Source organism: Oncorhynchus mykiss, chromosome 13, assembly GCF_057628025.1.
Source record: "Oncorhynchus mykiss isolate SJ-2025 chromosome 13, ASM5762802v1, whole genome shotgun sequence".
In the NCBI taxonomy this organism is placed as follows: Eukaryota; Metazoa; Chordata; class Actinopteri; order Salmoniformes; family Salmonidae; genus Oncorhynchus; species Oncorhynchus mykiss.
In genome coordinates, this window is record NC_143034.1 from 1,290,001 (window position 1) to 1,309,623 (window position 19,623).

General features: G+C 43.7%; 1 protein-coding gene and 4 non-coding genes across 5 annotated transcripts in view; 1 reads left to right on the forward strand and 4 right to left on the reverse strand.

Moving 5' to 3' along the window:
* Nucleotides 1-15,224, forward strand: part of LOC110517923 (uncharacterized) — a 41,664-nt gene extending 26,440 nt beyond the window's left edge. The window contains exons 13-21 of the mRNA XM_090194549.1: nucleotides 1-152; nucleotides 2,698-2,777; nucleotides 3,254-3,325; nucleotides 3,444-3,527; nucleotides 9,152-9,256; nucleotides 10,855-10,957; nucleotides 11,146-11,197; nucleotides 14,298-14,342; nucleotides 14,981-15,224. The exon at nucleotides 1-152 is cut by the window's left edge and continues 84 nt beyond it. Coding sequence (XP_090050675.1) covers nucleotides 1-152; nucleotides 2,698-2,777; nucleotides 3,254-3,325; nucleotides 3,444-3,527; nucleotides 9,152-9,256; nucleotides 10,855-10,957; nucleotides 11,146-11,197; nucleotides 14,298-14,342; nucleotides 14,981-15,038 — 751 coding nt within the window. The 3' untranslated portion in view covers nucleotides 15,039-15,224. The remainder of the gene's footprint in view (nucleotides 153-2,697; nucleotides 2,778-3,253; nucleotides 3,326-3,443; nucleotides 3,528-9,151; nucleotides 9,257-10,854; nucleotides 10,958-11,145; nucleotides 11,198-14,297; nucleotides 14,343-14,980) is intronic.
* A 463-nt stretch (nucleotides 15,225-15,687) lies between these two features.
* Nucleotides 15,688-15,760, reverse strand: trnam-cau (transfer RNA methionine (anticodon CAU)). The gene has a single exon. It is a non-coding gene; the product is annotated as a tRNA-Met (tRNA).
* Nucleotides 15,761-16,680: 920 nt separating this feature from the next.
* trnam-cau (transfer RNA methionine (anticodon CAU)) lies at nucleotides 16,681-16,753 on the reverse strand. Its single transcript has one exon. It is a non-coding gene; the product is annotated as a tRNA-Met (tRNA).
* Nucleotides 16,754-17,023: 270 nt separating this feature from the next.
* trnam-cau (transfer RNA methionine (anticodon CAU)) lies at nucleotides 17,024-17,096 on the reverse strand. The gene has a single exon. It is a non-coding gene; the product is annotated as a tRNA-Met (tRNA).
* Nucleotides 17,097-17,378: 282 nt separating this feature from the next.
* On the reverse strand, nucleotides 17,379-17,451 carry trnam-cau (transfer RNA methionine (anticodon CAU)). Its single transcript has one exon. It is a non-coding gene; the product is annotated as a tRNA-Met (tRNA).
* Between the last annotated feature and the right edge of the window lie 2,172 nt (nucleotides 17,452-19,623).

Genomic DNA, 19,623 nt, shown 5'->3' on the forward strand with positions numbered 1-19,623 from the left:
GCCCCCTGGGGTCTGCTGCCCCGTCTGCCGCCTAACGCCACGCCTCTTCACCCTCTACCTACGCATCATCACCACGGCATCCGCGCCCAGCGTCACCGCTGCCATTGCAACGCAGCCCCTCTCCCCCGACACTCCCTGGGAGGAGGTCAAAGGTTAGATATATACACACACATCTAGCTATCTCCTGTCTGATATACACACACATCTAGCTATCTCCTGTCTGATATACACACACATCTAGCTATCTCCTGTCTGATATACACACACATCTAGCTATCTCCTGTCTGATATACACACACATCTAGCTCTCTCCTGTCTGATATACACACACATCTAGCTATCTCCTGTCTGATATACACACACATCTAGCTCTCTCCTGTCTGATATACACACACATCTAGCTATCTCCTGTCTGATACACACACATCTAGCTATCTCCTGTCTGATACACACACACACACATATCTAGCTATCTCCTGTCTGATACACACACACACACACACATATCTAGCTATCTCCTGTCTGATACACACACACACACACATATCTAGCTATCTCCTGTCTGATACACACCCACACACATATCTAGCTATCTCCTGTCTGATATACACACACATCTAGCTATCTCCTGTCTGATATACACACACATCTAGCTATCTCCTGTCTGATATACACACACATCTAGTTAACTCCTGTCTGATATACACACACATCTAGCTATCTCCCATCTGATATACACACACATCTAGCTATCTCCTCTCTGATATACACACACATCTAGCTATCTCCTGTCTGATACACACACACACACATATCTAGCTATCTCCTGTCTGATACACACACACACACACATATCTAGCTATCTCCTGTCTGATACACACCCACACACATATCTAGCTATCTCCTGTCTGATATACACACACACACACATCTAGCTATCCCCTGTCTGATACACACACACACACACACATCTAGCTATCTCCTGTCTGATATACACACATCTAGCTATCTCCTGTCTGATATACACACACACACACATCTAGCTATCTCCTGTCTGATACACACACACACACACATCTAGCTATCTCCTGTCTGATACACACACACACACACACACACATATCTAGCTATCTCCTGTCTGATACACACCCACACACATATCTAGCTATCTCCTGTCTGATATACACACACACATCTAGCTATCTCCCGTCTGATATTCACACACATCTAGCTATCTCCTGTCTGATATTCACACACATCTAGCTATCTCCTGTCTGATATACACACACATCTAGCTATCTCCTGTCTGATATAGACACACATCTAGCTATCTCCCGTCTGATATACACACACACATCTAGCTATCTCCTGTCTGATATACACACACATCTAGCTATCTCCTGTCTGATACACACACACATATCTAGCTATCTCCTGTCTGATACACACCCACACACATATCTAGCTATCTCCTGTCTGATACACACACACACATATCTAGCTATCTCCTGTCTGATATACACACACATCTAGCTATCTCCTGTCTGATATAGACACACATCTAGCTATCTCCCGTCTGATATACACACACATCTAGCTATCTCCTGTCTTATATACACACACTTGTCTTGTCCTCCTCCATCTCTCCTCTTGTCTTGTCCTCCTCCCTCTCTCCTCTCTCTGTCCCTGTCCTCCTCCATCTCTCCTCTCTTGTCTTGTCCTCCTCCATCTCTCCTCTCTCTGTTCCTGTCCTCCTCCCTCTCTCCTCTCTCTTGTCCTCCTCCATCTCTCCTCTTGTCTTGTCCTCCTCCCTCTCCTCCTCTCTCTGTTCCTGTCCTCCTCCATCTCTCCTCTCTTGTCTTGTCCTCCTCCATCTCCCCTCTCTCTGTTCCTGTCCTCCTCCATCTCTCCTCTTGTCCTGTCCTCCTCCCTCTCTCCTCTCTCTTGTCCTCCTCCCTCTCTCCTCTCTCTGTTCCTGTCCTCCTCCCTCTCTCCTCTTGTCTTGTCCTCCTCCCTCTCCTCCCCTCTCTGGTCTTGTCCTCCTCCCTCTCTCCTCTCTCTGTTCCTGTCCTCCTCCATCTCTCATCTCTTGTCTTGTCCTCCTCCATCTCTCCTCTCTTGTCTTGTCCTCCTCCCTCTCCTCCTCTCTCTGTTCCTGTCCTCCTCCATCTCTCCTCTTGTCTTGTCCTCCTCCCTCTCCTCCTCTCTCTGTTCCTGTCCTCCTCCATCTCCCCTCTCTTGTCTTGTCCTCCCTCTCTCCTCTCTTGTCTTGTCCTCCCTCCCTCCCTCTTCTCTCTGTTCCTGTCCTCCTCCATCTCTCCTCCCCTCTCTGTTCCTGTCCTCCTCCCTCTCTCCTCTCTCTTGTCCTCCTCCCTCTCTCCTCTCTCTTGTCCTCCTCCATCTCCCCTCTCTTGTCTTGTCCTTCTCCCTCTCTCCTCTCTCTTGTCCTCCTCCCTCTCTCCTCTCTCTTGTCCTCCTCCCTCTCTCCTCTCTCTGTTCCTGTCCTCCTCCCTCTCTCCTCGTCTTGTCCTCCTCCATCTCTCCTCCCCTCTCTGTTCCTGTCCTCCTCCCTCTCTCCTCTCTCTGTTCCTGTCCTCCTCCATCTCTCCTCCCCTCTCTGGTCCTGTCATCCTCCCTCTCTCCTCTCTCTTTTCCTGTCCTCCTCCCTCTCTCCTCCTCTCTCTCTTCTTCTTCTAGGTGCTGTGGTTCCCAGGCAGGTTGAGGTGGTGAAGTTTGGCCTGAGGGTTCTGAAGAGCAACATGGCTGTCTACAAGGACGTGAGTCTCACAACCTTGAGTCTAGAACTTCAGACCGCTGAAACTCAGACCTCTGTAACTCAGACCTCTGAAACTCAGACCTCTGTAACTCAGACCTCTGTAACTCAGAGCGCTGAAACTCAGAGCGCTGAAACTCAGACCTCTGTAACTCAGAGCGCTGAAACTCAGACCTCTGTAACTCAGACCTCTGTAACTCAGAGCGCTGAAACTCAGAGCGCTGAAACTCAGACCCCTGAAACTTAGACCTCTGTAACTCAGACCTCTGAAACTCAGACCTCTGTAACTCAGACCTCTGAAACTCAGAGCGCTGAAACTCAGAGCGCTGAAACTCAGACCTCTGAAACTCAGACCTCTGAAACTCAGACCTCTGAAACTCAGACCCCTGAAACTCAGACCTCTGAAACTCAGACCTCTGAAACTCAGAAATGGGCAGTCATTCGACCTGTGTGGACATAATGTGTGTATCTGTGTTTCAGTCTCAGAGTTGGGCATACTTTCTCCACGTGCTCAATTCTCCTGCTGGTCCTCCTGACACTGCCTTTCTGACGGTACACACACACACACACACACACACACACACACACACACACACACACACACACACGCGCGCTTGTCTTTCTCTGGGCTGTTGCTGTTGTTGTTGTTTCAGCATTGTGTGTTTTGTAGGAGGCGAGAAACGTTACCATGGAGATCCTGCTGAACCAGGGATCTCTGGGACACCTCATCCAGATCCCACGGACCTTCCTGATGGTGTGCACACCACACACACACACTCACATTGTACACACACACACACACACACACACTCACATTATACACATACACTCACACACACCACACACACACTCACACCACACACACACTCACACACACCACACACACACACTCACATTGTACAAACACACACACACACTCACACCAGACACACACTCACATTATATACACACACACACACTACACACACACACTCACACCACACACACACTCACACACACCACACACACACTCACATTGTACACACACACACACACACACACACACACTCACATTATACACACTCACACACTCACACCAGACACACACTCACACCACACACACACTCACACACACCACACACACACACTCACATTATACACACACACACACACACACACACACATTATACACACACACACACCACACACACACTCACATTGTACACACACTCACACCAGACACACACTCACATTATATACACACACACACCACACACACACTCACACCACACACACACTCACACACACCACACACACACACTCACATTATACACACACACTCACACACACCACACACACACTCACATTATTCACACACACCACACACACACTCACACACACTCACATTATACACACACACTCACACACACCACACACACACTCACATTATACACACACACTCACACACATCACACACACACTCACATTATACACACACACCACACACACACACACACTCACATTATACACACACACTCACACACACCACACACACACACACTCACATTATACACACACACCACACACACACACTCACATTATACACACACACTCACACACACCACACACACACACTCACATTATACACACACACACTCACACACACCACACACACACGCACTCACATTATACACACACACACTCACACACACCACACACACTCACATTATACACACACACTCACACACGCCACACACACACACTCACATTATACACACACCACACACACACACACACTCACATTATACACACACACCACACACACACACACTCACATTATACTCACACACACCACACACACACTCACATTATACACACACACCACACACACACTCACATTATACACACACACTCACACACGCCACACACACACTCACATTATACACACACACTCACACACACCACACACACACACACTCACATTATACACACACACTCACACACTCACATTATACACACACACTCACACACACCACACACACACTCACACACTCACATTATACACACACACTCACACACACCACACACACACTCACATTATACACACACACTCGCACACACCACACACACACATTCACATTATACACACACTCACACACTCACATTATACACACACACTCACACACTCACACACACACACTCACACACTCACATTACACACACACTCACACACACCACACACACACTCACATTATACACACACACTCACACACACCACACACACACTCACACACTCACATTATACACACACACTCACACACTCACACACACACACTCACACACTCACACACACCACTCACATTATACACTCACTCACACACTCACATTATACACACACACTCACACACACTCACACACACCACTCACACACTCACATTATACACACACACTCACACACACCACTCACACACTCACATTATACACACACACTCACACATGGTAACAAGCGTTCTATTATAAAGGCTGTCATGGTAACAAACGTTCTATTATAAAGGCTGTCATGGTAAAAAGCGCTCTATTATAAAGGCTGTCATGGTAACAAGGGCTCTATTATAAAGGCTGTCATGGTAACAAGCGCTCTATTATAAAGGCTGTCATGGTAACAAACGTTCTATTATAAAGGCTGTCATGGTAACAAGCGCTCTATTATAAAGGCTGTTGTGGTAACAAGCGCTCTATTATAAAGGCTGTCATGGTAACAAGCGTTCTATTATGAAGGCTGTCATGGTAACACGCGTTCTATTATAAAGGCTGTCATGGTAACAAACGTTCTATTATAAAGGCTGTCATGGTAACAAGCGTTCTATTATAAAGGCTGTCATGGTAACAAACGTTCTATTATAAAGGCTGTCATGGTAACAAGCGTTCTATTATAAAGGCTGTCATGGTAACACGCGTTCTATTATAAAGGCTGTCATGGTAACAAACGTTCTATTATAAAGGCTGTTGTAGTAACAAGCGTTCTATTATAAAGGCTGTCATGGTAACAAGCGTTCTATTATAAAGGCTGTCATGGTAACAAGCGTTCTATTATAAAGGCTGTCGTGGTAACAAGCGCTCTATTATAAAGGCTGTCGTGGTAACAAGCGTTCTATTATAAAGGCTGTCGTGGTAACAAGCGCTCTATTATAAAGGCTGTCATGGTAACAAGCGTTCTATTATAAAGGCTGTCATGGTAACAAGCGTTCTATTATAAAGGCTGTCATGGTAACAAACGTTCTATTATAAAGGCTGTCGTGGTAACAAGCGTTCTATTATAAAGGCTGTCGTGGTAACAAGCGCTCTATTATAAAGGCTGTCATGGTAACAAACGTTCTATTATAAAGGCTGTCGTGGTAACAAGCGTTCTATTATAAAGGCTGTCGTGGTAACAAACTTTCTATTATAAAGGCTGTTGTGGTAACAAACGTTATATTATAAAGGCTGTCATGGTAACAAGCGTTCTATTATAAAGGCTGTCGTGGTAACAAACGTTCTATTATAAAGGCTGTTGTGGTAACAAACGTTATATTATAAAGGCTGTCATGGTAACAAGCGTTCTATTATAAAGGCTGTCGTGGTAACAAACGTTCTATTATAAAGGCTGTCATGGTAACAAGCGTTCTATTATAAAGGCTGTCATGGTAACAAGCGTTCTATTATAAAGGCTGTCGTGGTAACAAGCGCTCTATTATAAAGGCTGTCGTGGTAACAAGCGTTCTATTATAAAGGCTGTCGTGGTAACAAACGTTCTATTATAAAGGCTGTCATGGTAACAAGCGTTCTATTATAAAGGCTGTCATGGTAACAAGCGTTCTTTTATAAAGGCTGTCGTGGTAACAAGCGCTCTATTATAAAGGCTGTCGTGGTAACAAGCGTTCTATTATAAAGGCTGTCGTGGTAACAAGCGTTCTATTATAAAGGCTGTCGTGGTAACAAGCGCTCTATTATAAAGGCTGTCGTGGTAACAAACGTTCTATTATAAAGGCTGTCATGGTAACAAGCGTTCTATTATAAAGGCTGTCATGGTAACAAACGTTCTATTATAAAGGCTGTCATGGTAACAAGCGTTCTATTATATAGGCTGTCATGGTAACAAGTGTTCTATTATAAAGGCTGTCATGGTAACAAGCGTTCTATTATAAAGGCTGTCATGGTAACAAGCGTTCTATTATAAAGGCTGTCATGGTAACAAGCGTTCTATTATAAAGGCTGTCATGGTAACAAACGTTCTATTATAAAGGCTGTCATGGTAACAAGCGTTCTATTATAAAGGCTGTCATGGTAACAAGCGTTCTATTATAAAGGCTGTCGTGGTAACAAACGTTCTATTATAAAGGCTGTCATGGTAACAAGCGTTCTATTATAAAGGCTGTCATGGTAACAAGCGCTCTATTATAAAGGCTGTCATGGTAACAAGCGTTCTATTATAAAGGCTGTCATGGTAACAAGCGCTCCCATTTGAAGTAAAGTCTAGATATTAGAATGCTTTCTGTAAAAAAATGTAGCTGTGAGTTAGTTTCACATATTCCACTTTTTATTTAACACACAGAGACTGAACATGTAGGTCATATTCTGTTTCTTAATTAGTTAAAACATGCATTTTCCCCCGTAGGGGTGTCACCTTTCGGGGGCCTCACCAGTTTGCATCCCTGAGTATAATTCATGTGTATTTCTTTAATTGATTGCTGTTGGTAACTTGTGTGTGTTTATCTAGGTGTATCCAGACCAGGCCCTGTTGCTGTTGGTAACTTGTGTGTGTTTATCTAGGTGTATCCAGACCAGGCCCTGTTGCTGTTGGTAACTTGTGTGTGTTTATCTAGGTGTATCCAGACCAGGCCCTGTTGCTGTTGGTAACTTGTGTGTGTTTATCTAGGTGTATCCAGACCAGGCCCTGTTGCTGTTGGTAACTTGTGTGTGTTTATCTAGGTGTATCCAGACCAGGCCCTGTTGCTGTTGGTAACTTGTGTGTGTTTATCTAGGTGTATCCAGACCAGGCCCTGTTGCTGTTGGTAACTTGTGTGTGTTTATCTAGGTGTATCCAGACCAGGCCCTGTTGCTGTTGGTAACTTGTGTGTGTTTATCTAGGGGTATCCAGACCAGGCCCTGTTGCTGTTGGTAACTTGTGTGTGTTTATCTAGGGGTATCCAGACCAGGCCCTGTTGCTGTTGGTAACTTGTGTGTGTTTATCTAGGTGTATCCAGACCAGGCCCTGTTGCTGTTGGTAACTTGTGTGTGTTTATCTAGGGGTATCCAGACCAGGCCCTGTTGCTGTTGGTAACTTGTGTGTGTTTATCTAGGTGTATCCAGACCAGGCCCTGTTGCTGTTGGTAACTTGTGTGTGTTTATCTAGGTGTATCCAGACCAGGCCCTGTTGCTGTTGGTAACTTGTGTGTGTTTATCTAGGGGTATCCAGACCAGGCCCTGTTGCTGTTGGTAACTTGTGTGTGTTTATCTAGGGGTATCCAGACCAGGCCCTGTTGCTGTTGGTAACTTGTGTGTGTTTATCTAGGTGTATCCAGACCAGGCCCTGTTGCTGTTGGTAACTTGTGTGTGTTTATCTAGGTGTATCCAGACCAGGCCCTGTTGCTGTTGGTAACTTGTGTGTGTTTATCTAGGTGTATCCAGACCAGGCCCTGTTGCTGTTGGTAACTTGTGTGTGTTTATCTAGGTGTATCCAGACCAGGCCCTGTTGCTGTTGGTAACTTGTGTGTGTTTATCTAGGTGTATCCAGACCAGGCCCTGTTGCTGTTGGTAACTTGTGTGTGTTTATCTAGGGGTATCCAGACCAGGCCCTGTTGCTGTTGGTAACTTGTGTGTGTTTATCTAGGGGTATCCAGACCAGGCCCTGTTGCTGTTGGTAACTTGTGTGTGTTTATCTAGGTGTATCCAGACCAGGCCCTGTTGCTGTTGGTAACTTGTGTGTGTTTATCTAGGGGTATCCAGACCAGGCCCTGTTGCTGTTGGTAACTTGTGTGTGTTTATCTAGGGGTATCCAGACCAGGCCCTGTTGCTGTTGGTAACTTGTGTGTGTTTATCTAGGGGTATCCAGACCAGGCCCTGTTGCTGTTGGTAACTTGTGTGTGTTTATCTAGGGGTATCCAGACCAGGCCCTGTTGCTGTTGGTAACTTGTGTGTGTTTATCTAGGTGTATCCAGACCAGGCCCTGTTGCTGTTGGTAACTTGTGTGTGTTTATCTAGGTGTATCCAGACCAGGCCCTGTTGCTGTTGGTAACTTGTGTGTGTTTATCTAGGGGTATCCAGACCAGGCCCTGTTGCTGTTGGTAACTTGTGTGTGTTTATCTAGGTGTATCCAGACCAGGCCCTGTTGCTGTTGGTAACTTGTGTGTGTTTATCTAGGTGTATCCAGACCAGGCCCTGTTGCTGTTGGTAACTCAGGCTCTGGCGCTACGGATCCTCCACGAACCTCTGACCCCAGCTCTACCTGTCCTCAACTATTACAAGGTATACCTCTCCTCTGACCCCTGCTCTCTCCTCTGACCCCCGCTCTCTCCTCTGACCCCCTCTCTTTCCTCTGACCCCAGCTCTCTCCTCTGACCTTCTGGGCGCTCATGTTGGGTGTCTTTTAGGTCCCTGTTGTTGTTGCTAGTCAACTTTCAGTGGACAACCCCATAGTGTCTTTCAGAACCCCTCATAAAAACCCACCTGTTTAGTTTTGGTTGTTGTCAATGACTCTGTTTGTCAATGACATGTAGTGGTAGGATGAGAAATGACATGGATTGGTAGGATGAGAAATGACATGGAGTGGTAGGATGAGAAATGACATGGAGTGGAAGGATGAGAAATTACATGGATTGGTAGGATGAGAAATGACATGGAGTGGAAGGATGAGAAATGACATGGAGTGGAAGGATGAGAAATGACATGGATTGGTAGGATGAGAAATGACATGGAGCGGTAGGATGAGAAATGACATGGAGTGGAAGGATGAGAAATTACATGGATTGGTAGGATGAGAAATGACATGGAGTGGAAGGATGAGAAATTACATGGATTGGTAGGATGAGAAATGACATGGAGTGGAAGGATGAGAAATGACATGGAGTGGAAGGATGAGAAATGACATGGATTGGTAGGATGAGAAATGACATGGATTGGTAGGATGAGAAATGACATGGAGCGGTAGGATGAGAAATGACATGGAGCGGTAGGATGGTAGGATGAGAAATGACATGGAGTGGAAGGATGAGAAATGACATGGAGGGTAGGATGAGAAATGACATGGAGGGTATAAAAGGCCTGCTACCTAGACTAGTGACAACACCTCCAGCATTTCTTTTACCTTTATAATTCTTATTTTCTATGACGGCCTAGGAACAGTGGGTTAACTGCCTGTTCAGGGGCAGATGGACAGATTTGTACCTTGTCAGCTCGGGGGTTTGAACTTGAACTTGCAACCTTTCAGCTACTAGTCCAACACTATAACCACTAGGCTATCCTGCCGCCCCTGTTCTGAAATTGTTTTCTGCATCTCAATCTCATCTGAAAAAGTTTTTTTTTTTTAAATTAAATAGCTCTCCTTGGGTCCTCGCAGTGCTAGAGGCGTCACTACAGACCCGGGTTTGATTACAACCGGCCGTGATTGGGAGTCCTATAGGGTTTACTCGGCTCATTGCACTCTAGCGACTCCTTGTGGCGGGCCTGGCGCCTGCAGGCTGACTCCGGTCGTCAGGTGTTTACCGGGTTAAGTTGGTGGGTGTTAAGAAGTGTGGTTTGAAGAGGGTCAGGTTTCAGAGGACACATGACTCGACTTTCGCCTCCCGAGCCTGTTGGGGAGTTGCAGCGATGAGACAAGATCAAACTCAAATGATCAAAAAGATCATTAAACTACAACAAAAACTATAGGGTTTTTGTGTGTAGTTCCAGTAATATTAGATTAACTTGTTTATTTATTTGTGTGTAGTTCCAGTAATACTATATACTAGATTAACTGACTAGTTTATTTATTTGTGTTGTGTGTGTTGGGCTTTACTGTTGTTGTAGGGACCAGAAGTCCTCACAAGGATAGTAAAACCAACGTGTGTGTGTCTCTGTGTGTGCAGGGTCATGTGTGGGCCTTGACGTGGCTTGTTGGGTTCCTGTCTTCGTCTCCTGGAAGACTGGAGTCCTTCCTCAGAGGGGTAGCAGTGGAGCTGCACAACACTGGTACACACACACACTCACACACACACACACACACACACACACACACACACACACACCCATGTACTCTCACACACACACACACACACACACACATGTACACACACACTCACATACACACACCCATGTAGACACACACACTGAATGAACATGTTTTGTCTGTCTCTCGCTGAATGTTTCTTTCTCTGCAGATGGATCCCAGCTGTCGCCCTCCTCCTTCCCTTCTTCCTCCCTCAAAGACCAGTGAGTTCTGTCATTCTGAACTGACTCTTAACATTTCAGTATGTAACATATCAGTTTGTAACATATCAGTATGTAATATATCAGTATGTAACATATCAGTATGTAACATATCAGCGGGTAACATATCAGTATGTAACATATCAGCGGGTAACATATCAGTATGTAACATATCAGCGGGTAACATATCAGTATGTAACATATCAGCGGGTAACATATCAGTATGTAACATATCAGTATGTAACATATCAGTATGTAACATATCAGCGGGTAACATATCAGTATGTAACATATCAGTATGTAACATATCAGCGGGTAACATATCAGTATGTAACATATCAGCGGGTAACATATCAGTATGTAACATATCAGTATGTAACATATCAGTATGTAACATATCAGCGGGTAACATATCAGCGGGTAATATATCAGTATGTAACATATCAGTGGGTAACATATCAGTATGTAACATATCAGTATGTAACATATCAGTATGTAACATATCAGTATGTAACATATCAGTGTGTAACATATCAGTATGTAACATATCAGCGGGTAACATATCAGTATGTAACATATCAGCGGGTAACATATCAGTATGTAACATATCAGTATGTAACATATCAGCGGGTAACATATCAGTATGTAACATATCAGTATGTAACATATCAGCGGGTAACATATCAGTATGTAACATATCAGTATGTAACATATCAGCGGGTAATATATCAGTATGTAACATATCAGGGGGTAACATATCAGTATGTAACATATCAGTATGTAACATATCAGCGGGTAATATATCAGTATGTAACATATCAGTATGTAACATATCAGCGGGTAATATATCAGTATGTAACATATCAGTATGTAACATATCAGTGGGTAACATAGCAGTATGTAACATATCAGCGGGTAACATATCAGTATGTAACATATCAGTATGTAACATAGCAGTATGTAACATAGCAGTATGTAACATATCAGCGGGTAACATATCAGTATGTAACATATCAGTATGTAACATATCAGTGGGTAACATATCAGTATGTAACATATCAGCGGGTAACATATCAGTATGTAACATATCAGCGGGTAATATATCAGTATGTAACATATCAGTATGTAACATATCAGCGGGTAACATATCAGTGGGTAATATATCAGTATGTAACATATCAGTATGTAACATATCAGTATGTAACATATCAGTATGTAACATATCAGCGGGTAATATATCAGTATGTAACATATCAGCGGGTAACATATCAGTATGTAACATATCAGCGGGTAACATATCAGTATGTAACATATCAGTGGGTAACATATCAGTATGTAACATATCAGCGGGTAACATATCAGTATGTAACATATCAGCGGGTAACATATCAGTGGGTAACATATCAGCGGGTAACATATCAGTATGTAACATATCAGCGGGTAACATATCAGTATGTAACATATCAGTGGGTAACATATCAGTATGTAACATATCAGCGGGTAACATATCAGTATGTAACATATCAGTATGTAACATATCAGTGGGTAACATATCAGTATGTAACATATCAGCGGGTAATATATCAGTATGTAACATATCAGTGGGTAACATATCAGTATGTAACATATCAGCGGGTAACATATCAGTATGTAACATATCAGCGGGTAACATATCAGTATGTAACATATCAGTGGGTAACATATCAGTATGTAACATATCAGCGGGTAACATATCAGTATGTAACATATCAGCGGGTAACATATCAGTATGTAACATATCAGTGGGTAACATATCAGTATGTAACATATCAGTATGTAACATATCAGCGGGTAACATTTCAGCGGGTAATATATCAGTATGTAACATATCGGTGGGTAACATATCAGTGGGTAACATATCAGTAACATATCAGTATGTAACATATCAGTATGTAACATATCAGCGGGTAACATATCAGTATGTAACATATCAGCGGGTAATATATCAGTATGTAACATATCAGTATGTAACATATCAGTATGTAACATATCAGCGGGTAACATATCAGTTTGTAACATATCAGCGGGTAATATATCAGTATGTAACATATCAGTATGTAACATATCAGTGGGTAACATATCAGTATGTAACATATCAGCGGGTAACATATCAGTATGTAACATATCAGTATGTAACATATCAGTATGTAACATATCAGTATGTAACATATCAGCGGGTAACATATCAGTATGTAACATATCAGTATGTAACATATCAGCGGGTAACATATCAGTATGTAACATATCAGTGGGTAACATATCAGTATGTAACATATCAGTATGTAACATATCAGCGGGTAACATATCAGTGGGTAACATTTCAGCGGGTAATATATCAGTATGTAACATATCGGTGGGTAACATATCAGTGGGTAACATATCAGTAACATATCAGTATGTAACATATCAGTATGTAACATATCAGCGGGTAATATATCAGTATGTAACATATCAGCGGGTAATATATCAGTATGTAACATATCAGTATGTAACATATCAGCGGGTAACATATCAGTGGGTAACATATCAGTATGTAACATATCAGTAAGTAACATGTCAGTATGTAACATATCAGTAAGTAACATATCAGTGGGTAACATATCAGTATGTAACATATCAGTATGTAACATATCAGTATGTAACATATCAGTAAGTAACATATCAGTGGGTAACATATCAGTAACATATCAGTATGTAACATATCAGCGGGTAACATATCAGTATGTAACATATCAGTATGTAACATATCAGTATGTAACATATCAGCGGGTAACATATCAGTGGGTAACATTTCAGCGGGTAATATATCAGTATGTAACATATCGGTGGGTAACATATCAGTGGGTAACATATCAGTAACATATCAGTATGTAACATATCAGTATGTAACATATCAGCGGGTAACATATCAGTATGTAACATATCAGCGGGTAACATATCAGTATGTAACATATCTGCGGGTAACATATCAGTTTGTAACATATCAGTATGTAACATATCAGCGGGTAACATATCAGTATGTAACATATCAGTGGGTAACATGTCTGTATTGTTCTGTCTCCAGGCCTGACCCCTTCTGGCACTACTACCTCACAGACTTTATCAGAGAGTAAGTCTCACAACACACTCTGCCCCTTCTCTACAAGAGTCCCCGTCCCCCTCTTCTCTACAAGAGTCCCCGTCCCCCCCTTCTCTACAAGAGTCCCCGTCCCCCCCTTCTCTACAAGAGTCCCCGTCCCCCCCTTCTCTACAAGACTCCCGTCCCCCCCTTCTCTACAAGAGTCCCCGTCCCCCCCTTCTCTACAAGAGTCCCCATCCCCCCCTTCTCTACAAGAGTCCCCGTCCCCCCTTCTCTACAAGAGTCCCCGTCCCTCCCTTCTCTACAAGACTCCCGTCCCCCCCTTCTCTACAAGAGTCCCCGTCCCCCCCTTCTATACAAGAGTCCCCGTCCCCCCTTCTCTACAAGAGTCCCCGTCCCCCCTTCTCTACAAGAGTCCCCGTCCCCCCTTCTCTACAAGAGTCCCCGTCCCCCCTTCTCTACAAGAGTCCCCGTCCCCCCCTTCTCTACAAGAGTCCCCGTCCCCCCTTCTCTACAAGAGTCCCCGTCCCCCCCTTCTCTACAAGAGTAGAAAACAGAGGAGTGTCTGTTGTGTTACTGATGGAGTGTGTGTCTGTCTCCAGGACTATCTGTAAGAGTAGAAAACAGAGGAGTGTCTGTTGTGTTACTGACTGTGTGTCTGTCTCCAGGACTCTATCTGTAATCCCGGACTGCAGCAGACTGGACCTGGATCAGACTGGAGTGTGACTCAGACTGGAGTGCGTGTGCGTGTGTGTGCGTGTGTGTGTGTGGGCGCGTGAGAACGTCTCTGAACACGTGGAAGCAACGAAGAAGAGGACAATGATAGTATAATAATGTGTTTATCTGACTGTTAATAAGACCTTTTGTGCCTTTTTTTTCCTACAAATAAACAGATTATTTTATTTATCCGTATCACCGGAGTATGACTGCGGTGTAAAACGTGTGAGAGTAAATAGTGTGTTTTGGCTGCTCTTCATTATTTACTGAACACATTATTAATAATAAACACTTCTGGTTGCTGTTTTTACACGATGACGTCACAATCGCGTTCCGTTGTTCTGTCACAATGGGTTGTTGTTCTGACGAGCACACAACCCGGAGGGAAAGATCTGTTTTACACGTAGCTTTTTCAAAAATATTGATAACGACCTTGACACTGATGTTGGAACCATCGTTCCAAAATGTATGTATGGTCTGAAATTCTACAACCCCTGAGACAAAAATATTGATTTCATTCTAAAGTAATACATATCGATATGGACCTTAAGATGTGGTATCCACCTTGACAAAAGTATGTATTGTGTGAAAGTCCAGAACGACAGAGAATTAATTTTCACTTCATCTTCAGCCAACACTGTCTTTTTAAAAGCTTTGCTGCCCCGTGTGAGGATCGAACTCACGACCTTCAGATTATGAGACTGACGCGCTACCTACTGCGCTAACGAGGCCCTTCTTGCAAAAATGTCCAAAAAGAAGAAAAAAAAATATTGATACCGAACATCAAATTTTGACACTGATGTTGGAACCACCGTGACAAAATATATGTTTGGTCTGAAATTCTACAACCCCTGAGACAAAAAGATTGATTTCATTCTAAAGTAATACATATCGATATGGACCTTAAGATGTGGTATCAGGACCATGCCCCAGGACTACCTGACATGATGACTCCTTGCTGTCCCCAGTCCACCTGGCTGTGCTGCTGCTCCAGTTTCAACTGTTCTGCCTTATTATTACTCAACCATGCTGATCATTTATGAACATTTGAACATCTTGGCCATGTTCTGTTATAATCTCCACCCGGCACAGCCAGAAGAGGACTGGCCATCCCACATATGCTCTCTCTAATTCTCTCTTTCTTTCTCTCTCTCGGAGGACCTGAGCCCTAGGACCATGCCCCAGGAATACCTGACATGATGACTCCTTGCTGTCCCCAGTCCACCTGACTGTGCTGCTGCTCCAGTTTCAAGTATTCTGCCTTATTATTATTCGACCATGCTGGTCATTTATGAACATTTGAACATCTTGACCATGTTTTGTTATAATCTCCACCCGGCACAGCCAGAAGAGGACTGGCCACCCCACATAGCCTGGTTCCTCTCTAGGTTTCTTCCTAGGTTTTGGCCTTTCTAGGGAGTTTTTCCTAGCCACCGTGCTTCTTCACCTGCATTGCTTGCTGTTTGGGGTTTTAGGCTGGGTTTCTGTACAGCACTTTGAGATATCAGCTGATGTACGAAGGGCTATATAAAATAAATTTGATTGAAATTTGTATCCACCTTGACAAAAGTATGTATTGTGTGAAAGTCCAGAACGACAGTGAATTAATTTTCACTTCATCTTCAGCCAACACTCTTTTAGAAAGCTTTGCTGCCCCGTGTGAGGATCGAACTCACGACCTTCAGATTATGAGACTGACGCGCTACCTACTGCGCTAACGAGGCCCTTCTTGCAAAAATATGCAAAAAGAAGAAAAAAAAATATTGATACCGAACATCAAATTTTGACACTGATGTTGAAACCACCGTTCCAAAATATATGTATGGTCTGAAATTCTACAACCCCTGAGACAAAAAGATTGATTTCATTCTAAAGTAATACATATCGATATGGACCTTAAGATGTGGTATCCACCTTGACAAAAGTATGTATTGTGTGAAAGTCCAGAAAATTAATTTTCACTTCAGCCAACACTGTCTTTTTAAAAGCTTTGCTGCCCCGTGTGAGGATCGAACTCACGACCTTCAGATTATGAGACTGACGCGCTACCTACTGCGCTAACGAGGCCCTTCTTGCAAAAATGTCCAAAAAGAAGAAAAATAAATATCGATACCGAACATCAAATTTTGACACTGATGTTGAAACCACCGTTCCAAAATATATGTTTGGTCTGAAATTCTACAACCCCTGACACAAAAAGATTGATTTCATTCTAAAGTAATACATATCGATATGGACCTTAAGATGTGGTATCCACCTTGACAAAAGTATGTATTGTGTGAAAGTCCAGAACGACAGAAAATTAATTTTCACTTCATCTTCAGCCAACACTCTTTTAAAAAGATTTGCTGCCCCGTGTGAGGATCGAACTCACGACCTTCAGATTATGAGACTGACGCGCTACCTACTGCGCTAACGAGGCCCTTCGTGCAAAAATGTCCAAAAAGAAGAAAAAAAAATATTGATACCGAACATCAAATTTTGACACTGATGTTGAAGCCACCGTGACAAAATATATGTATGGTCTGAAATTCTACAACCCCTGAGACAAAAATATTGATTTCATTCTAAAGTAATACATATCGATATGGACCTTAAGATGTGGTATCCACCTTGACAGAAGTATTTTTCAAATTCAAATTTATTTTTTTTATATAGCCCTTCGTACATCAGCTGATATCTCAAAGTGCTGTACAGAAACCCAGCCTAAAACCCCAAACAGCAAGCAATGCAGGTGAAGAAGCACGGTGGCTAGGAAAAACTCCCTAGAAAGGCCAAAACCTAGGAAGAAACCTAGAGAGGAACCAGGCTATGTGGGGTGGCCAGTCCTCTTCTGGCTGTGCCGGGTGGAGATTATAACAAAACATGGTCAAGATGTTCAAATGTTCATAAATGACCAGCATGGTCGAATAATAATAAGGCAGAATAGTTGAAACTGGAGCAGCAGCACAGTCAGGTGGACTGGGGACAGCAAGGAGTCATCATGTCAGGTATTCCTGGGGCATGGTCCTAGGGCTCAGGTCCTCCGAGAGAGAGAAAGAAAGAGAGAATTAGAGAGAGCATATGTGGGATGGCCAGTCCTCTTCTGGCTGTGCCAGGTGGAGATTATAACAGAACATGGCCAAGATGTTCAAATGTTCATAAATGATCAGCATGGTCGAATAATAATAAGGCAGAACAGTTGAAACTGGAGCAGCAGCACAGCCAGGTGGACTGGGGACAGCAAGGAGTCATCATGTCAGGTAGTCCTGGGGCATGGTCCTAGGGCTCAGGTCCTCCGAGAGAGAGAAAGAGAGAAGGAGAGAATTAGAGAACGCACACTTAGATTCACACAGGACACCGAATAGGACAGGAGAAGTACTCCAGATATAACAAACTGACCCTAGCCCCCCGACACATAAACTACTGCAGCATAAATACTGGAGGCTGAGACAGGAGGGGTCAGGAGACACTGTGGCCCACTCCGAGGACACCCCCGGACAGGGCCAAACAGGAAGGATATAACCCCACCCACTTTGCCAAAGCACAGCCCCCACACCACTAGAGGGATATCTTCAACCACCAACTTACCATCCTGAGACAAGGCTGAGTATAGCCCACAAAGACCTCCGCCACGGCACAACTTAAGGGGGGGGGGGGGGGCGCCAACCCAGACAGGATGACCACATCAGTGACTCAACCCACTCAGGTGACGCACCTCCTCCAGGGACGGCATGAGAGAGCCCCAGTAAAGCCAGTGACTCAGCCCCTGTAATAGGGTTAGAGGCAGAGAATCCCAGTGGAAAGAGGGGAACCGGCCAGGCAGAGACAGCAAGGGTGGTTCGTTGCTCCAGAGCCTTTCCGTTCACCCTCCCACTCCTGGGCCAGACTACACTCAATCATATGACCCACTGAAGAGATGAGTCTTCAGTAGAGACTTAAAGGTTGAGACCGAGTTTGCGTCTCTGACATGGGTAGGCAGACCGTTCCATAAAAATGGAGCTCTATAGGAGAAAGCCCTGCCTCCAGCTGTTTGCTTAAAAATTCTAGGGACAATTAGGAGGCCTGCGTCTTGTGACCGTAGCGTACGTGTAGGTATGTACGGCAGGACCAAATCAGAGAGATAGATAGGAGCAAGCCCATGTAATGCTTTGTAGGTTAGCAGTAAAACCTTGAAATCAGCCCTTGCTTTGACAGGAAGCCAGTGTAGAGAGGCTAGCACTGGAGTAATATGATCAAATTTTTTGGTTCTAGTCAGGATTCTAGCAGCCGTATTTAGCACTAACTGAAGTTTATTTAGTGCTTTATCCGGGTAGCCGGAAAGTAGAGCATTGCAGTAGTCTAACCTGGAAGTGACAAAAGCATGGATTAATTTTTCTGCATAATTTTTGGACAGAAAGTTCCTGATTTTTGCAATGTTTCGTAGATGGAAAAAAGCTGTCCTTGAAATGGTCTTGATATGTTCTTCAAAAGAGAGATCAGGGTCCAGAGTAACGCCGAGGTCCTTCACAGTTTTTTTTGAGACGACTGTACAACCATTAAGAGTAATTGTCAGATTCAACAGAAGATCTCTTTGTTTCTTGGGACCTAGAACAAGCATCTCTGTTTTGTCCGA